This window comes from Nycticebus coucang, chromosome 9 (assembly GCF_027406575.1).
Source record: "Nycticebus coucang isolate mNycCou1 chromosome 9, mNycCou1.pri, whole genome shotgun sequence".
Classification (NCBI taxonomy): Eukaryota; Metazoa; Chordata; class Mammalia; order Primates; family Lorisidae; genus Nycticebus; species Nycticebus coucang.
Window position 1 is genome coordinate 49,128,801 of NC_069788.1, and position 16,185 is coordinate 49,144,985.

The window sequence follows — 16,185 nt, forward strand, 5'->3', positions numbered from 1 at the left end:
AGCTGGGCTGTGTGTTCTCTTTCTCCAGCAAGTCCCAAGACCTAAGTCTTAGTATTTGCACCTACAAACTAATGGTACTCTAGTACCTACTTCAAAGGGTCGGTATGAGCACTGAAAGAAATAACTTTGTGATGAGCCTATAGAAAGGGTGGGAGGACCAGCTAGGAAAGAGAAGGGAGCCCCACACACACCTCCTCTGAGAAGGATCCCTCTGCCTTCTCCCTTTTGGCCCTGGCTCACTCCCCTGCACCCACTGCTCTTCTAGTCCCCAGTCTTCCATGTGGTCACTTGCTCTCCGGTGCAAGTCCAGGAGTCCCCAAATGCCTCCCTTTACATTTATGGTGTGTCTGTGGCTGTGTCACTCCATTTCCCTGCTTATGGCTCCTCTGACTGCCCAGTGCTCTTTCTGCCTCTATCCCTCTGTGCTCAGTCCCACAGGCCTTGCAGAAGGAGTTTGGATGCAGCAGGCCTGTGCCCTATGTGCTCATGTTCGAGCAGATCTATGTGGTTTGTGTGTCAGTCCCGAGCTTGTCCCTGTGTGTCTGGCACAATGAGGGTTGGCTTCTGGTCTCTCTGTCACTGACCTTCCCAAGTCATTTACCCTCTCTGCTCTTACTCTCATGGTTTTTAAAGAAGGGCAGTAATTCCTTCTACAGGTCCATACTTGTGCTTGCCTTTCTGAGTGCCTATGCGCAAGGGTCTTGGGTGGGAGCAGGTGGGCATCCCTGGGGGTAGGAGGAGGCCAGGTACGGTGGCTCACACCTGTAATCCTAGCACTCTGGGAGGCCAAGGAAAGTGGATTGCTTGAGCTCAGAAGTTCAAGACCAGCATGAGCATGAGCAAGACCCTGTCTCAACTAAAAAATATAAAAACTAGCTGGCGTTGTGGCAGGCACCTATATTCTACCTGCTTGGGAGGCTGTGGCGAGATGATCACTTGAACCCAAGAGTTTGAGGTTACTGTGAGCTATGATGCCACATCACTCTACCCAGAGGCTCTGTCAACACACTTGATCTTAGCCAAAAGATCAAGAAGCAATGAGACTGTCTCCAAAAAAAAAAAGAGGCATGGGAGGATATTTGATGAGACTCATGTCTCCACCCAAGCACCTAGGATGTGTTAGAGTGACTAAAACAAAACATTTAAAGGTGAAAGTTCCCTGTTACCCAGATTCCTCACCTAGAAAGCCACTGAGGCTGGGGAAGCAGGATACCTGGGTTTGGAAAGAAAATTGGCCTAATCCGCCCCTCCCTTTTGGGCCCACATTCCTAAGCCCTTTGGTGGCAAGAGTGAAGAAAATTAACTGTAGTTAATAATTAATCCCTAAAGAGCCATGGAAGGCCTAGGCTTGGGTGGAGGGCAGACACCTGCAGGAGGGACACCTCCCTGGTCCCCACTTCACTCTCAGTCTCCCTCTCTGTAAGGCCAGTCCCCACCCCCTCAAGTCTGGAGACATGGGGAGGGGTGGAGCACAGTGTTGGAGAGGGGCCACCCTCTATTTTCCCCCAGAGCCTAGTGAATGACCCTCTCCCAGGTCTTAAGGGCCTTACTGGGAGAACTGGAAAATCCAGTTGCCCAGATCCCCACTCCCATTTCCCCCAGAAGCCTGTGCTAAGGGCCGAGTGGAGTGTCTAAAGGAAGCCTAGACGGAGAAGCCACAGGAACTTTGGTATCTTCCATCTCAGAAGTGAGGTGGCCACAATGCGGTCCAGGCTGTGTCTCATCCTTCTCCTGACACTCCTCTGCAGCTCATGTGGAACAGGTGGGGGCTAGAGGCCTGGGCACCTGGGTCCTCATGTCAAGAGATGGGGAGTGGCCTCTTTGGTCTCTTGAGAGAGACCGAGGCACCCTGTCCTGAACTTCCGAGAGGTTCTGGAGGGGCGTTGTCAGGGAAGAGAAACTGAGGGTGGGGGCAGGAGAGCGCCTGCATCTCAGAGGTAACTGGCCCTCACTGCCAGGTCCTAAGCCATACTTTTGGATTCCCAGGGCCAAGTATGACTTTGCAACTGAAGCTACAGAAGTCTTTTCTGGCAAATTTTTCTGATGATTCCAGTTTCCTGGAATTGTTCAAAAAGGTAGTTCTTTGGGAGGGGAGAGGATGGGGCTGTGTGTTTCTGAGTTAATTTGGGCCTCTCTGCTGGCACCTGGCTAGTGCAAGGGTAGAGGTGAGGCGCTCTCTTACACTGCATTCTCTGACTCTTTCTTCCTCAGCTCTGCCTCCTCCTCCATCTGCCTTCAGGGACCAACATCACCCTCCACCATGCAGGATCCCCACACCACAGCATCTGCTATGCCTGAGCCATTGAAGCTTGTCTCTCCTGGCGGGAGCATTTGGCCCCTGGGGAGCAGTGGGCATGCCTTGACCCTGTCTTCCATGCCCTGAGGCCCTCACCCTGCAACAATAAATACCATATGCTGAATTCAAGGACTTGATGCTGTGGGTCTATGAGCACAGGGCCAGCAGGGAAAGGGATTTGGATGCCCAAGTCTCTGACTTTGACCTGCTGAGCCTCTCGAAGAGTTCCAGGATGGACAACCTGTCCCTCAACACCAGTGTCAAAGGCATAGCAGGAATCTGGGCATTTGTTTAGGGATACACACACACATACTTCAAATTGAGATCTTCAGAATACCTAGGAATAAAGGGAGGTAACATTGATTGAATCCGCCAACGCTTGCAGCAATCTTGAATGCAGCATAACAGGTATCATTGTCTCATTTTACAGATAAGGAAATTGAAGTGTAGAGAGGGCAAGTTACTTGTCTGATGCCCAATAGCTGTGGAGAGGTCAGGCCCCAGATGTCTTGCTTGAAGCAAGATTTCAATTTAATCTCCCTTTGCTTAAGCTTTGGTATGGGGGATCAAGAACCTGAGACAGGATGGGCGGTACCTGTGGCTCAGTCGGTAGGGCGCCGGCCCCATATACCGAGGGTGGTGGGTTCAAACCCGGCCCCGGCCAAAACTGCAACCAAAAAAAAAAAAAAAAAAAAAAATAGCCGGGCATTGTGGCGGGCGCCTGTAGTCCCAGCTACTCGGGAGGCTGAGGCAAGAGAATCACTTGGGCCCAGGAGTTGGAGGTTGCTGTGAGCTGTGTGAGGCCACGGCACTCTACCAAGGGCCATAAAGTGAGACTCAGTCTCTACAAAAAAAAAAAAAAAAAAAAGAACCTGAGACAGGGATATGGACAGAACACCTCCAGGACATGGTCCTCTTGACCAGGGAGCCACACAGGCCAATCAGGGCCGGAGGTGGGGGGAGGCCACTCAGGTGAGAGATGAGGATGGCTGGCTGGGCACAAGTGATGGAGAAGAGCAGCCAGTTGCTGAGCTAACACTGGCTGGCCACATGAACGTGAGATCACATAGGCTGACAGTTGAATCTTGGGCATATTTCTTATCCTCTTAGAGCCTTGGCTTTTTTACCTGCAAAATGGGACAATAATGGTACCTGAACCATTGGATTGTTGAGAGGGTCACATGGATAAGCTACCTAGGGACACACCACAGCCTGTCATACTGTAGGTGGGATGACCCCCAATAAAGAAGTCCTAGTCCCCTGGGGGACCAGGGTCCACCTTATCCTGATTTTCTTGAGGCAGCCACTCATCTAAGTCTCCCCTCAAGATTATCTTGACTTTTCATCAGCTCTCACAACACACGAACTTACAGCCCAGACTTGGCAGCTGGGGGGAACTAATATGATTGCTCTGTGCCCACAACACCCCTCCATCATCATCATATGCAACTGGAGACTGACTCCTTTGGAGGAAGGAAGAGAAGGTGCTCAGTACGTAGCATTTCTGAAGATGAAGGGAGCACAGAAAGTGGGAGAGGCCAACTGTGGTAGCTCACTGTAGCCCTAGCACTTTGGGAGGCCCAGGAGGGAGTATACTTCTGATGCTGTAAGTTCAAGACCAGCCTAGGCAACACAGCAAGACCTGCCTCACCACACATTGCTACTTGGAACTGTTGGACAGAATGTACCTTGGGCGTTTAAAGGCCTGAATTCCACTGAGATGAGATGGTGTTTGGGAGGATAAGGTGGCTGTGAGTGTCTAACTCAGTCAAGGGCTAGACAGTATCCCTGGTGCTATGATCTGAGAAACACGCCATCCCCAGTACCCTCCAGCCCCTCAGGCCTGCTTCTCTCAGAACCTCTGGGGATGAGGCCAAGGAGCAGCAAAGCTTCCCTTTGGTGAGAAGTTTGGAGGGGAAGAGCCTGCAGAAGCCAGGACACTGTCAGTAAGGAAGCAGGTGGACTTGGGTCATTGTGCCCTCCCCCGACCACTTACTAGAAAGCTCTTCCTCCAACGAGAAAGCCCTTTTCTTTTTTCCCAGATCAAGCTCTCAGGGGACAAATGAGAGGTAAGAAAGTCATCACTAGGGGAAAGGGGCATACAAGGACCACAAGCAGACATGATTGGGATTTTTAAAGTTTATCTGAATCTCATTCCCTAACTTTGTAGGACTGTACAGGAGGAGGCTGGGCACATAGCATCTGAGGGACATCAGTCACTGCAACCAAGCCCATCTGCCTCCTCGCTTACAAAATGGAGGAGGACTATGTAGTCTCTGATGTCCCCTTGCTGACAAATCCATTTGTCCTCAAGGATGTGTCTGGAGGAAGACTTCTGGGGATGGAAAATTAGAGCTCCGAGCTCCCTGGGGCTGGAGACTCATCCATCAGCTGCCGGAGGTGAGAGGCTGCCTTGTCCAGTTTTGACAATTCCAACTGGAGGGAAGAAAGCTGGGAGGGGAGAGAAGTTGAGGATCCAGGTATGAGGCTCACCGCTCCCAGCTCATAGTCTCTCGGTGAGCCAGAATTCCTGGGGGCCCCCCTTGGGCCTCACCCTTTGTTGCCTCTGAGTTTCTGCTTCCCCTTCAGATGGGGTCCTGGATATGAGGACATCAAGCTGCTTCTGCAACTTATGCCTTCGGGCAGCTAGCAGAGGTAAATGGGTCTGAGGGTCCACCAGGCCCTGGGTAAGAATAGTGAGAAGGCTCAGACATCTGCACCTGCCCAAGGCCCCCATCCTCTACATTCTAAGGCCCTATCTGGCCTTTACAGTGCCCAGCCCTTCCCTGCCTCCCAAAATTCTTTCAAGCCCTCCCTCTTCTCCCCTCCCATTCCCTCTAGTCACCTGCAGCTCCATATAGACCTGAACTGTGTCACTTAGTGAAGCCTGGGCCCAGCCAGAGGGAGCTGCAGCACCTGGGGGTAAGAGGTCCACGGCTCCACAGCGGCCCAGGGTACCCAGGGGCTCAAGGAAGGGCTTGAAGAGGCCCTGCTCCCCAGGATCGGAGCTCTGCAGCAGCACTGAGGTGAGGGAAACCATCAGGGTCAAGGCTCTGCCCCTGCCTCTCTTCCCATTCTGTACCTCCAAATGGGGATCTCCCCTCTATACCCTCCCTTTTCCCCACCAGTCCCATCTTCCTACAGGGACCCAGGACCCCAGGATGTGCCTACCTCGGGGTCGGACCTTGGTGAGTTGGTACGAGGCTCGGAGAGCCCTCAGTGCCTGAACAGCCTCCTGGACTTGGGAGAAGCATTGCTCCAGCTCCAGCTGGCGCCAGTGCTCCTGGCAATGGGGGGCCCAGAGTTGGCAAAGAGGCTTTTGGGAGACTCAGCACCTACCCTCCTAACTCTATTCTCAACCCAGCCACCACATCTCCTTAGGCAACACTGCACACAAAATCCACCATCCCAAACATGGTAAAGAGTGAAGTCATCTAAGAGGTTATAGATGATCAGTGTTCTGATTGAAGACAGCAAACAACCAAAAATAAATTAAAAATTTAAATATATTATTCAAAATTTACAAGCCAAATAAGCATAAAAGAAACTATTGAACTTTAAAATAATTTTTTTGTAGCATTTATACTTCTATCAAAGCTGTACCAAGACTTTGGGGACACCCTGTTATTAACTCATCTCATCCTTATCACAATCATGACATGCACTAGTCCTGTCCCCATTTTACAGATGCACAGTCCCATGGCTAGTATCAGTCTGGCAACAGTGTCCTGCTCATGAGCACTACACTAATACTGTCCCCAATCCCAGCAACACTGCAGGAACAAGGGCTCTACAGTAAAGTACAAACCACTATTGCAAATGACCCACAGCAGCAAACCTTCCCCAGCAGTCCACTCCAAGGTGTCACGGACCTGTGACTCACCAAGTTTCGGGCACTGGGGTAGGGGGCAACTGATATGCTGGGGGCATTAGGGCAGCCAGGCCTTGAGGGCAGCCTCTGCCAGAGCTCTTCAGCCAGGTAGGGCATCAGTGGAGCAAGGAGACGGAGGCCAAGGTCAGCGCAGGAGAACAGGACCTGAGGGGGTTCTGGCGGACAGGGCGAGCGCCACAGCACAGGCTTTACAGCCTCCTGGGGAGAAAGCCACCAGATCAGAAGATGGGCCCATGGCCACATCTGTCCTCCACAGTCACTGTTCCTACCTGTGAGTGGGGAGTGCTGTGGGTCCTGGGAGGGAGGGACAGGCAGAACCACTCAGCACCTCTGATACCACCAGGCATCCCAGGACATACTCTGGAACATGTGAACAGGGGAAATCCCGCATAGCAGTGGGTGAGAGTAAGACTTCCAGGAAAATGCATAGTTTAGTGGGAAAAAATGAGCTTTTTACTTATCAAAAGGGGTCATAAGTTTTTTTTGTTTGTTTGTTTTTTTGGCCAGGGCTAGGTTTGAACCCACCACCTCCGGCATATGGGACCAGCGCCCTACTCCTTGAGCCACAGGCGCCACACAGGGGTCATAAGTTTTTAATAAGGTTGAGCCAGGGCCAGAGCCACCAGTGTCAGCATTACCTATGACAAGAAATGAACATTCAAGACACACACACCCGCACCAGCCTGCTGAAGGAGCTCTTCTGGGGGTGGCCAGGCAATCTGTGGGCAACAAGCCCTCCATGTGCCGTAGACACGGGACCTGGTGTGAGAACCCCTGGTCCAAAGACCACTGCTTGCTCCCTCCCAGGCCTCTCAGCACACAGCGGCCTATGGGCCAAACCGGCAACTATAGGACTGGAAAAATCTCCCTCCAGAGCCTTCCAACCCTGATCTCCCAGATTGTTTTCTAGGAGTCTCTCTCTCTCCTCCCCTCCCTACAGGCGACAGGCAGGCAACAGTGTCTGGCTCTGCTGCAGACACCAGTCCCCAGAAAAGAAGAATTAAGACTTCCCTGCCTCCTCTCCTTCCCTGTCCTGAGAGGACAATAGGAACTAATGCACTTGGGAGCTCTAGCTGTGGAACTTGACTTCCAGGGAGTCAGAAGCAGTTCTGGAGAGTGGGAATGCCGCACCTTGCCCAGGCTCACTCACCAGATACACGTCACAAAGGTTGTGGAGCCAGAAGTGATACAGGGCATGGGTGACCAATGAGAGCTCCCGGGCAAGGAAGCCCCGCTCACACTCCTGGGCAGCGAGGGCAAGGCGGCTCAGGATCCAGGCGTCCATGGGGGAGGAGGGAGACAGCTGCAGGCAGACAGGGCTTGAGGACTAGGATGGCTGGGCCTCCCACTGCCCTGCTTCCTTTCCTTCCAGATGCCAATTTCACCCCTTAGACGCCTGCCAAACCCCACTCCAAGGACCCTCTGCTCCCACTCACCTCCTCTGCAGGCTGTGGCACAAACTTCTCCCCTAGGACATTGAGGATAAAGCGCAGGGCGTTCCAGATCTTGTTGCAGAAATGTCGGTAGCTCTGGACCTCAGAGGCAGACAGACGCAAGTCGCCCCCTGAAGGGAGAGATTTGAGGGAATCTGCACTGGGCACGACAGCAGTCAGTCCAGATCCTGAATTGGGACCCTCTGCTCACCCAACGCCTCTCGCCAGGCCTTACCCAGGACTCCATGGGAGCAGAGTGCAAATCTCAGGGCATCTGTCCCACACTCAGGAATCCCATGAGGAAAGTCCTTTTCCTACAACCAGAGAAAGAAGGGTAGCACAAGCCCATGAGGTTGCAGACCCAGAGCCTGGGTTGCAGATGAAACTAGTGGCTGAGAGCTACAGCTGTGGGGACAGACACCAGCGACTCACCTGTGCCGCAGTTGCAATGGCCAACTCCGTGGGGTCCAAGTTCCCGCTTCTCAGCTTTTCCTGCAGCACCTGGGAATAGGGGGTTGAAGGCCCTGCCTCTAGAGGGGTCACACCACTGGCCTCATACCTCTCCTCAGCCTCCCCTCCTCTCTCCGGCAGCCGACTCTCCACAGCACCTGCAGCTCGACGCCACTGATGATGTCTCGTGGGTCCAGCACGTTCCCCAGGGACTTGCTCATCTTCCGGCCCTGCCTATCCCGAACCATGGGATGAAGAAGCACCTGGGAGTGTGGACAGGGTCAGCAGAGGGGACTTTGAGAGCCTTTCCTTGGAAGGTCCCTTGGGACCTCTGGCCTATATACTTCAGGGGCTAGGGTGGGAAGAGAATCAGGAAAAAGGCATTGGGAGCACGGAAAGCACCACATTAGGGCTTAGGAGAAGGGAGAACCAGGTTTGGGGGGATTAGGGGATCACAGAAAAGGGCAGAGCACTGAGGTCTGTTACCTTGCTGAAGGGGAGCTGCCCCGTAAGCTGGGTCCCCAGCATAACCATGCGGCCCACCCAGAACAGCAGGAGGTCACTGCCCGTTTCCAAAAGTGACAGGGGATAGAAACGAGCAAGGTCTGGGGTCTAGGAGAGAAAAAGAGTGCTAAAAGGCCTGAGCCCCAGCCCCTGGCTCCTCTCAAGCCTCTGTCGGGTCCCAGTCAGCTCTTCTTTATCATCCCCATCTTTACCTTCATCCTCTCAATCAGCCTCACCTTTTGGGGCCAGCCCAGGGCAGAAAAGGGGAATAGGGCCGAAGAGAACCAGGTGTCCAGGACATCAGGGTCTAGAAAACAGAAAAGGAAGAGGAACAGTTGGAACCTCAGCAACCTCAGACCTTTGCTGCCCACCTTTCTAGGCCAACCTCAGCCCCCAGAGGCTAGAGGTCTCACCTTTGGCTCCATCCCCAGCTTTCCTGACCCTACCTCCACCCAATGTCTGCTCCTCTCAAAGGTCCAGGCACCCAGCCTGCCCCTCCCCATCCTGTCCTTCCCCTGCCCTCCCATCATGAGCTCAGGCACTCACCCCTCTCCAGGGCCAGCTCCGCCCCTGGTCTCCCTGTCAATTCTGCTGCTACCTCTCTGGCCTCAGCCTCTGACCTCCCAACCACCCAACAGTCTTCCCTGTCACCCTACAAAAGAAGTAAGGGGTGGAAAAGAATAAAGAAGAACAGTGGACAGTTGTAAAACGCCACTGGCTTTTGCATTCTCTGTGGTCTCAGAGAGGCCAACCCCCTCCAGGAATGAGATGAAGAAATGCCAGTTCAGGAAGCTTTGATCATGTAGTAGGTTACATCACTAAGACCATGAAGCACATTAACAGGCAGGAACTGGGACAGCCCCAGGAGTCCTCTCGACTCCTGGGCTGAGGCTCCCTCTGCACACCCAGCCCTCTCAGTAGACCCCTCCTACCTCCATGTGCTCCTCTATGACCAGGTAGGCTGGGATCTGATGGCCCCACCAAAGCTGCCGAGAGACACACCAGTCCCTGCCGAGAAGACATCACTGATGTCTCAGCATAACCAATGAAACCCACCCCCATCTCCATGAGATCCTCCTTACCCTTACCCGATGTGGGAAAACCAGTGCTGCCAATTCTTCCGGTGGAAGGCTGGGCTGAGCTCCAGGGCCCCCGATTCCACAGCCTGGAGGAACAGGGACTTTACAGTGCTTCCCTTCTTGCACCTATGCAACTCCAGGGATGGAACAAGTGGCCTCTAAGGTAGTTTTAAAACTCAGAAAAGACCTCTCAAGCCTCCTGTGAAGATTCTGGGCTTGAGTGTGGGCATGAACCAGCCCTCTTTGGGCCACCTTGCATCCGTCCTATACATCCTCTCATTACTACAGCTGGAGAGGTCTTGGGAGAAGAGGTCCTCCAGGCTGTCATTTCTTCCATCCAGTGCCCCTCTGCCCCAGCCCTTCCTCACCTTGGCAGCCCGGTCCCCCATCTCCTGGCAGCGGACAAACCATTGGCTCTTCAGTAGGTATTCTACCACATCCCCGGAACGGCTGAAAGGGAGATAGGGTGAGTCCACTGCTCCACAGCCCTGTGACTTCTCCCAGGGACATGAGATCCTACTCTGTGCCAGGCCCCAGTACTGAGCATAGAGCAGTGAATAAAACTGACACAGAATTGGTATTCTAGTGGGTGGGTGAGCTCAAATCCTACCTACTAACACTCTTAAACTCTATTCACTCCCTTTCAGGGGTGGACTTTAATTCAGGAGTTAAAATAACATTACCTGCAGATGGGCAATACCATGGGGTGGTTCTGGAGGCCCCGGAACAGGCCTCGCTCCCTCAGTGCAGACATTATCTTTTCCCGAGCCACAAATCTGTGAAGACCCTGGAGAAAAAGTGGCAATAGTAAAAGCCTCTAGAGAAATAAGAAAGTGAGAGAAGAGAGGAAGGGCAAAGGTGGGGTGACACAGGCTGGCACCACCTGCAGCCAGTCTCCGCAGAGGGAGGTCATGGTCCCATCCTCTGCAATGACATTCAAGGGACTCAAGCCATGTCTGGCCCCCATCTCAGCATCAGCAGGACTGTGAGCTGGAGTCACCTTCACTGCCCCTAGGGGAGCAAAATCGTAGTAAGCACTGAACCTGACTTGGCGTTTGCTTTCCCAGATAAAGCATTACTGCCCACACCGCCCTATCCCACTCATTTTTTCTGTGCTTCCCCTTCACTCTCCACCACCTGTACAGACTACCCTATATGAGCACTTGCCTCCCCTCTCCCCCAGGACCCCCATTTTCTCTCCCTCCCCAACCTCCCTCACCTGTGCCCATATGTGGCTGAACGGCAGAATCTGTGATGAGGGGCAGAAGCTGCCCTGTCAAGGGGTGATGAAGCTGTCGCCCATGTAGATGCTGAAGGCAAGGGAGAGGAATAAGGGATAAGCACATGGGTGGGATAGAGAACCCCAGGGACAAAAGGGTGGAAACCAAGAAGCAAAGTCAGCAAACATTTTCTTAAGGGGCCAGAGTATAAATATTTTAGGCTTTGAGTCTAGAGGCAAATTCAGTCTCTTCACAATTACCCCACTCTGCTACTGCTGTCGAATCAGATAATATATATAGCAGCAGTCATAGATAATACATGAATGAATGAGTGTGGCTCACACAAAAGTAAGCAACAGGCTGAGGCCATAGGTTGTCAACCTCTGAGCTGAGAAAAATGTGTAACATTGAGAAAAGGGAGTAGAATCAGAGCCACAGAAGAGGTGGGCTGAAAAAGTCGCCTTAGGAAAAGGAGGTAGAAGCAGGAGACAAGGAGCTGCCATCTTAACAGGCAGGGAAGAGGGGCAGGGTGCAGGAGCGCACTGCGTATTACTGTGTATCGGGAGTCATCAGGATGAACGGCCACAGCCACATCTCCAGGAAGCGTCTCTGGCCTTGTGGTTCCCACCACGACTTCTGCATCTGAAGACAAACATTCAAACATGACCACATTTCGCTGGTCACAGCCCTCACCACTGCCTCCTATAGCTAAAGGCTGTAGAGCTGAAAAGGGAAAGGGGCAGGGGCAATCAAGGTGCAACAGCTTCCAGAAGTATCTAGAGAAAATCAGAAGTGTTTGAAGGAGCCCAGGGCTGATGACCAGAGGCATGAGAGAGTGTCTGGTGCTAAGCAATTCTTCCATAACTTGCACGGGAGAAATGGGGATGGCATTAATAAAACCAACTATATCCCTTGCTGGGTGCCCAGAGGACACTGGGGAGTCTCAGAGTCCTAGTCACAAATGTTGTGCATTCTTCATGGCTAGCACCAGCCTCTCCTCCAGGAAGTTTCCTCTGGAGCTTCATCAATCTTCCCCTTCTTTGAATTCTTTGGAACACTTACGTACAAGCCACACTTCAGAACTGATCTTTTGTCTCCTTCCTGGATTAGAATTACGCTAAGCTCTTGAAGGGTAGTGATCACATGTGCTTTTTTATGTCCCCAGAATATCCAGGGTAACTGCTGCAGCCATGCAAACATTACCAAGGTCACATGGGAGACAGACTGATGGATTCCTAGCAGCCCAACACAGGCTTGAGAAAACAGGGGGGACAGAGGTAAGAGGGCCACCCTTCAAAGGATGGCACTCACCAGGCTCTCCATCCACAGGGAAGGCAATAGAAACAAGGAGGCCAAAAGACACAGGGATGGGGCAGCCAGGCAGACGAAGTTCCGTGTGACCAGGTAGGGGCCTGTTCTCCACCTAGAGGTGCCAAAGAAGTTGTGTCAAAGTGACCTTTCCGCAAAGCTCACATCTAGGCTTCCCATTGCCACTCATCCTCCAACCCAGCCTCCCTGCAATCCATCTGGAAGCCATTTGGAGGATTGAAAACTACCTCCCTCCCCTTATCCAATGCTTGTGTAGTCATAGCTCTACTAAGTTTCATTGAGCACTCAAGACATGGCCAGGTTTTGTGCTGAACACCTACATGAATTCTCATTTAACTTTTACAGCACCCCCATGATGCAGACATTCCATTATCTCTAATATAAAGATTGAAGAGCTGAGGCTTCAAGGGGCTAAATTGCCTGCTAAAAGTCGCACAGCTTGGGCGGTGCCTGTGGCTCAAAGGAATAGGGCGCCGGCCCCATATGCTGGAGGTGGCGGGTTCAAACCCAGCCCCAGCTAAAAACTGCAAAAAAAAAGTAAAAATAAAAATAAAAGTCACACAGCTGTTAAAGGCAATATTCAGATTTGAATCCAGGCAATCTGGCTCCAGAGTCTGAGCTTTTAACCACTAGACTACCCTGCCTCAGAGCTCTCACAAACTTGCTTCTTCCGTGCCTCACCTCAATGTCCGAGATAGCTGATTTTAAAGCACATGACCAGTTGACAAGCTGACGATTTCGGTATAACAACCTCGCCTTGTAAAGTCGCACAAAAGCTTCCGTCACAGCCTCTGAGAAGCCCTAGAATGACCTGAGTGTCCACATCTGATAGCTGCTTCTCAGTGGTCAGGGACCCAAGCATTCCCACCTACCTGCCCCAACACACCCTTCAACCCCCTGCCCAGCACAGATCTCAAACACACCTTCCCCCCCCAACACCCATAGGGATCAAGGCATGGAATACTCACAGCATCCATGGTAAAACAATCTCGGTCCCAGTCCAAGGAGGCACCCAGAGCTCGTAGCTGCTCACAGATCTCTCCACCTTTCCTGGGTCCAGAGAAGTCATTTTAGCAAACATGTCCTGAGCACCTCCCACATACCAGGCCCAGTAAGGACCCCAGCAATGCCAGTTGCTGGAGGAAAATGAAAAGTGAATATGGCGTTAATCTAGTCTCTAGACATTAATGGAGATAGACTCACAACCTCGTTAAGGGGTTTTGTAAGACATTAAAAGATGCATCAAGTTCTACAGGAAGAGAGGAAGGACAGCTGAATTTGGGAAAATCCAAGGAAGTTTCACAGAAAAGATGGTATGTGTGATAACAGACCATGTAGCAGAATGAGAATAATTTCATGGGAATTGGAAGAGGGGAAATGGACAAGCAGAGCAGGAAAAGTGATGAAAACTAGGTAAGTGAAAATAGGGTCAATAGAGAAAAAAATACATACATATACATACATACACACGAACGTGTAGTATAGTGCAAACACACACACATAAGCGTAGAGCTTAGAAACTCCACCAAATACTACGTGGCAAGAGTTTTTCATCACTGAGAAAATTAGGATCGTGCTGGGAAAGCTGAGGATTACAAGTTAGGGAGAAAGTGGTGGGAACCAAGGACCCAAACCCACCGTCTGGGCCCCTCCAGTCGTGCCCATCACACTCACACTTCCTTCCACTGCCACACCTCCCTAAGGAAGTCTTTCCGGCTCAGCTCATGTCTCCTGACTCCCCGCTCCTTCCATAGTTGTTTCTCCACCACAGCCTGCCGTTAGAATAGGGCCAGATGGAGAGAGTCGGGATGCTTTAGAAGAAATCACTTTCATCCAAGAAAAGGAAAATGTAACAGAAGACATACTTGTGTAGCAATTCCTGCATGATCTGAGCCAGGGATCCACAGCACTTGATCCCCACGCATCCGGTGCCTGCAACAGAAATGCTTCTGGGCTTATGTTTCTTTCCTCATTCATTCCCATCCTTTCTACTAGCCCTCCAAGAACTCAAGCAAGCCCTGTTCCTCTCTCACCAGCGCACAAGGGCATCCTGTATAGCCACTGTGAGTGCGTGGCCAATGTGCAGGGAGCCAGTGACATTGGGAGGTGGGATACACATGGAAAAGGTCTCCCCTGTGGCCTGGGGCAGCTGGGCCTAGAAGAAAGGAGAAAAGTCAAAGGGGACTGGATGTTACCTGGGAGAATAGCACCCTCTGGTGTCTCCAAGGCAGAAAGAACTTCAGAGAAAACTGTCCTGCAACAGGAAGACAAAGAAAAGGAATCTGCCAAGGAGAACCTGCTAAAAGAGAACTTAGAAGACACCAGAGCCAGAAAGGAAACAGGACTATAGTTGTGTTCAAGGACCACTCTGTCCTGGGGACATTCGATACTCCTCCCTGCCAGGTACTAACCTGATATTCTGGTTTGAAGAAGCCCTCTCGTACCCACCATGAGTACCAGGCAGCCTCAACATATTGGGGACTGTATGCAGGAGGCAGGCACCCAGAGACATCTGTTCAGGCAGAAGAGAACTCCACTAACTACAGAACTTTGTTCCCAGGCTGCATTTCTACAGCTGAAATGCAACAAAAATGTGAGAGAAAAGGCCTTCAAGATCCCTAGTTACCTTTCTTTTCACCAGGTTCCGTGGGGATTTCATACAATACCACCTCCTTAGGACTCCAGGCCTTACTGGACTCTGCAGGTGACTGGAAGGAGGGAGCAGGTGGAGTGGGATACAATTCCCAGACTACCCCAGCCACCTGAATCCCAGCCCAAGTCTCCTCCATCCCCCCCCCCCCCAAGTCTCAGGGACAACACCCACCCCCACCCTAACCTTGCTCTTCTTGGCTATCCCAGCCTCCAGTGCAGCCTGTTTCTCTCGCAGGCGCTTCTGTTTGGCTTCACGATTCTTCCTGGAGATAGGAAATCCATGGAGCTCTGACTGTGTAGAAAGAGGATGGGACCTGGGGAGGCCCCATGAGGGCCTCAGCCCCCAAAGTGGTGATCGAAAAGAGGCTAGAGGCAAATGAGGCATCAGGAGAAGCTGGAAAGGGACCAAAATCTGTTTGGGATAGACAGAGAGCACATCAGGAGGACATGTGATTGGGGGAGTGTCACGCCCCCTAAAGTCACCCGCCTTTTTGAAAGAGTCTCAGTCTGTCACCTGCAGTGCAGTACCGTGGAATCGTTATAGCTCACAGCAACCTCAAACTTTTGGGTTCCTCTTGCCTCAGCCTTCCAAGTAGCTGGAACTACAGGAGCCCGCCACAACACCCAGCTAATTTTTCCTATTTTTAGTAAATAGAGTCTTGCTCTTGCTCAGGCTGGTTTTGATCTCCTTAGCTCAAATTATCTTCCGCCCAGGCCTCCCAGAGTGCTAGGATTACAGGTGTGAGCCACCATGCTGGGGTTTACTTCCTCCCTCCTCCGATTAGCACTGGTGTGCTTATTCTAAGTATCTATCTTCTCCTGCACAACTACAGCGCATGGTGTCCACAAGGGACAACAGCCCCTGAAGCAGGGTCGTTGTCTTTAACCTGCAACCTATGGATCTACGACTTGAGAGATGGCTAACATACGGAGAGGACTCACATTCTGGGAAAAGACCAACATCAACACACTCAAGAACCAGCAAGCAATCCCGCTGGGTCACAGCAATCTCCGCCTGCCCACGGGCAACCCAGTGCACAGGCACCACGCGGCCCGGGGCCTTTCCTCCCACCCTAATGCGTGGGCAAAGGCCCCCCAACGCATCCTACCTCCCGGAAGCCTCCCCGCCGCGCCCTCACTTAGTGACCCGGCCTCTAACCCTTGGCGCCCCTCGGCGACACAGGATGGGGTCACCAGCACACCCAAACTTGGCCCACGACTCTCGCGGCGCGTAAGGGCGGAGCCCCGCCCGGCGCATGCGCAGCGGCTGGCCTCGGCCCCGCCCCTCTCCCTGTCCAATGGCCGCCGACACAGAGGAGACCGCGCTGAA

At 52.3% G+C, this 16,185-nt stretch overlaps 2 protein-coding genes across 8 annotated transcripts; one reads left to right on the forward strand and one right to left on the reverse strand.

The window, feature by feature from the left end:
- The first annotated feature begins 1,490 nt into the window (after positions 1-1,490).
- On the forward strand, positions 1,491-2,426 carry SFTA2 (surfactant associated 2). Its single transcript, XM_053603042.1, has 3 exons — positions 1,491-1,762; positions 1,987-2,075; positions 2,212-2,426. Exons 1-3 carry the CDS (start codon positions 1,702-1,704, stop codon positions 2,296-2,298), a joined length of 237 nt encoding a protein of 78 aa, XP_053459017.1. The 5' UTR covers positions 1,491-1,701; the 3' UTR covers positions 2,299-2,426.
- A 2,000-nt stretch (positions 2,427-4,426) lies between these two features.
- VARS2 (valyl-tRNA synthetase 2, mitochondrial) lies at positions 4,427-16,103 on the reverse strand. Of its 7 annotated transcripts, none has more exons than XM_053603048.1 (30): positions 15,965-16,103; positions 15,040-15,267; positions 14,830-14,911; positions 14,615-14,715; positions 14,237-14,358; positions 14,069-14,135; positions 13,878-13,975; positions 13,172-13,253; positions 12,885-13,004; positions 12,186-12,297; positions 11,428-11,516; positions 10,874-10,964; positions 10,538-10,665; positions 10,338-10,441; positions 10,023-10,104; positions 9,664-9,740; positions 9,508-9,583; positions 9,122-9,227; positions 8,812-8,882; positions 8,558-8,683; positions 8,230-8,334; positions 8,054-8,149; positions 7,857-7,935; positions 7,625-7,752; positions 7,339-7,491; positions 6,180-6,386; positions 5,468-5,579; positions 5,142-5,317; positions 4,851-4,979; positions 4,427-4,747 (listed from the first exon to the last, which is right to left on the reverse strand). In XM_053603048.1, the coding sequence occupies exons 2-30, from the start codon at positions 15,238-15,240 to the stop codon at positions 4,646-4,648; spliced, it is 3,222 nt and encodes a 1,073-aa protein (XP_053459023.1). In that variant the 5' UTR covers positions 15,241-15,267; positions 15,965-16,103; the 3' UTR covers positions 4,427-4,645. The 7 variants fall into 7 exon arrangements, with proteins under 7 accessions (XP_053459023.1, XP_053459020.1, XP_053459025.1 ...); XM_053603045.1 differs by having other exon boundaries at positions 16,015-16,097; XM_053603050.1 differs by having other exon boundaries at positions 15,040-15,169; positions 16,015-16,090.
- Positions 16,104-16,185: the final 82 nt, after the last annotated feature.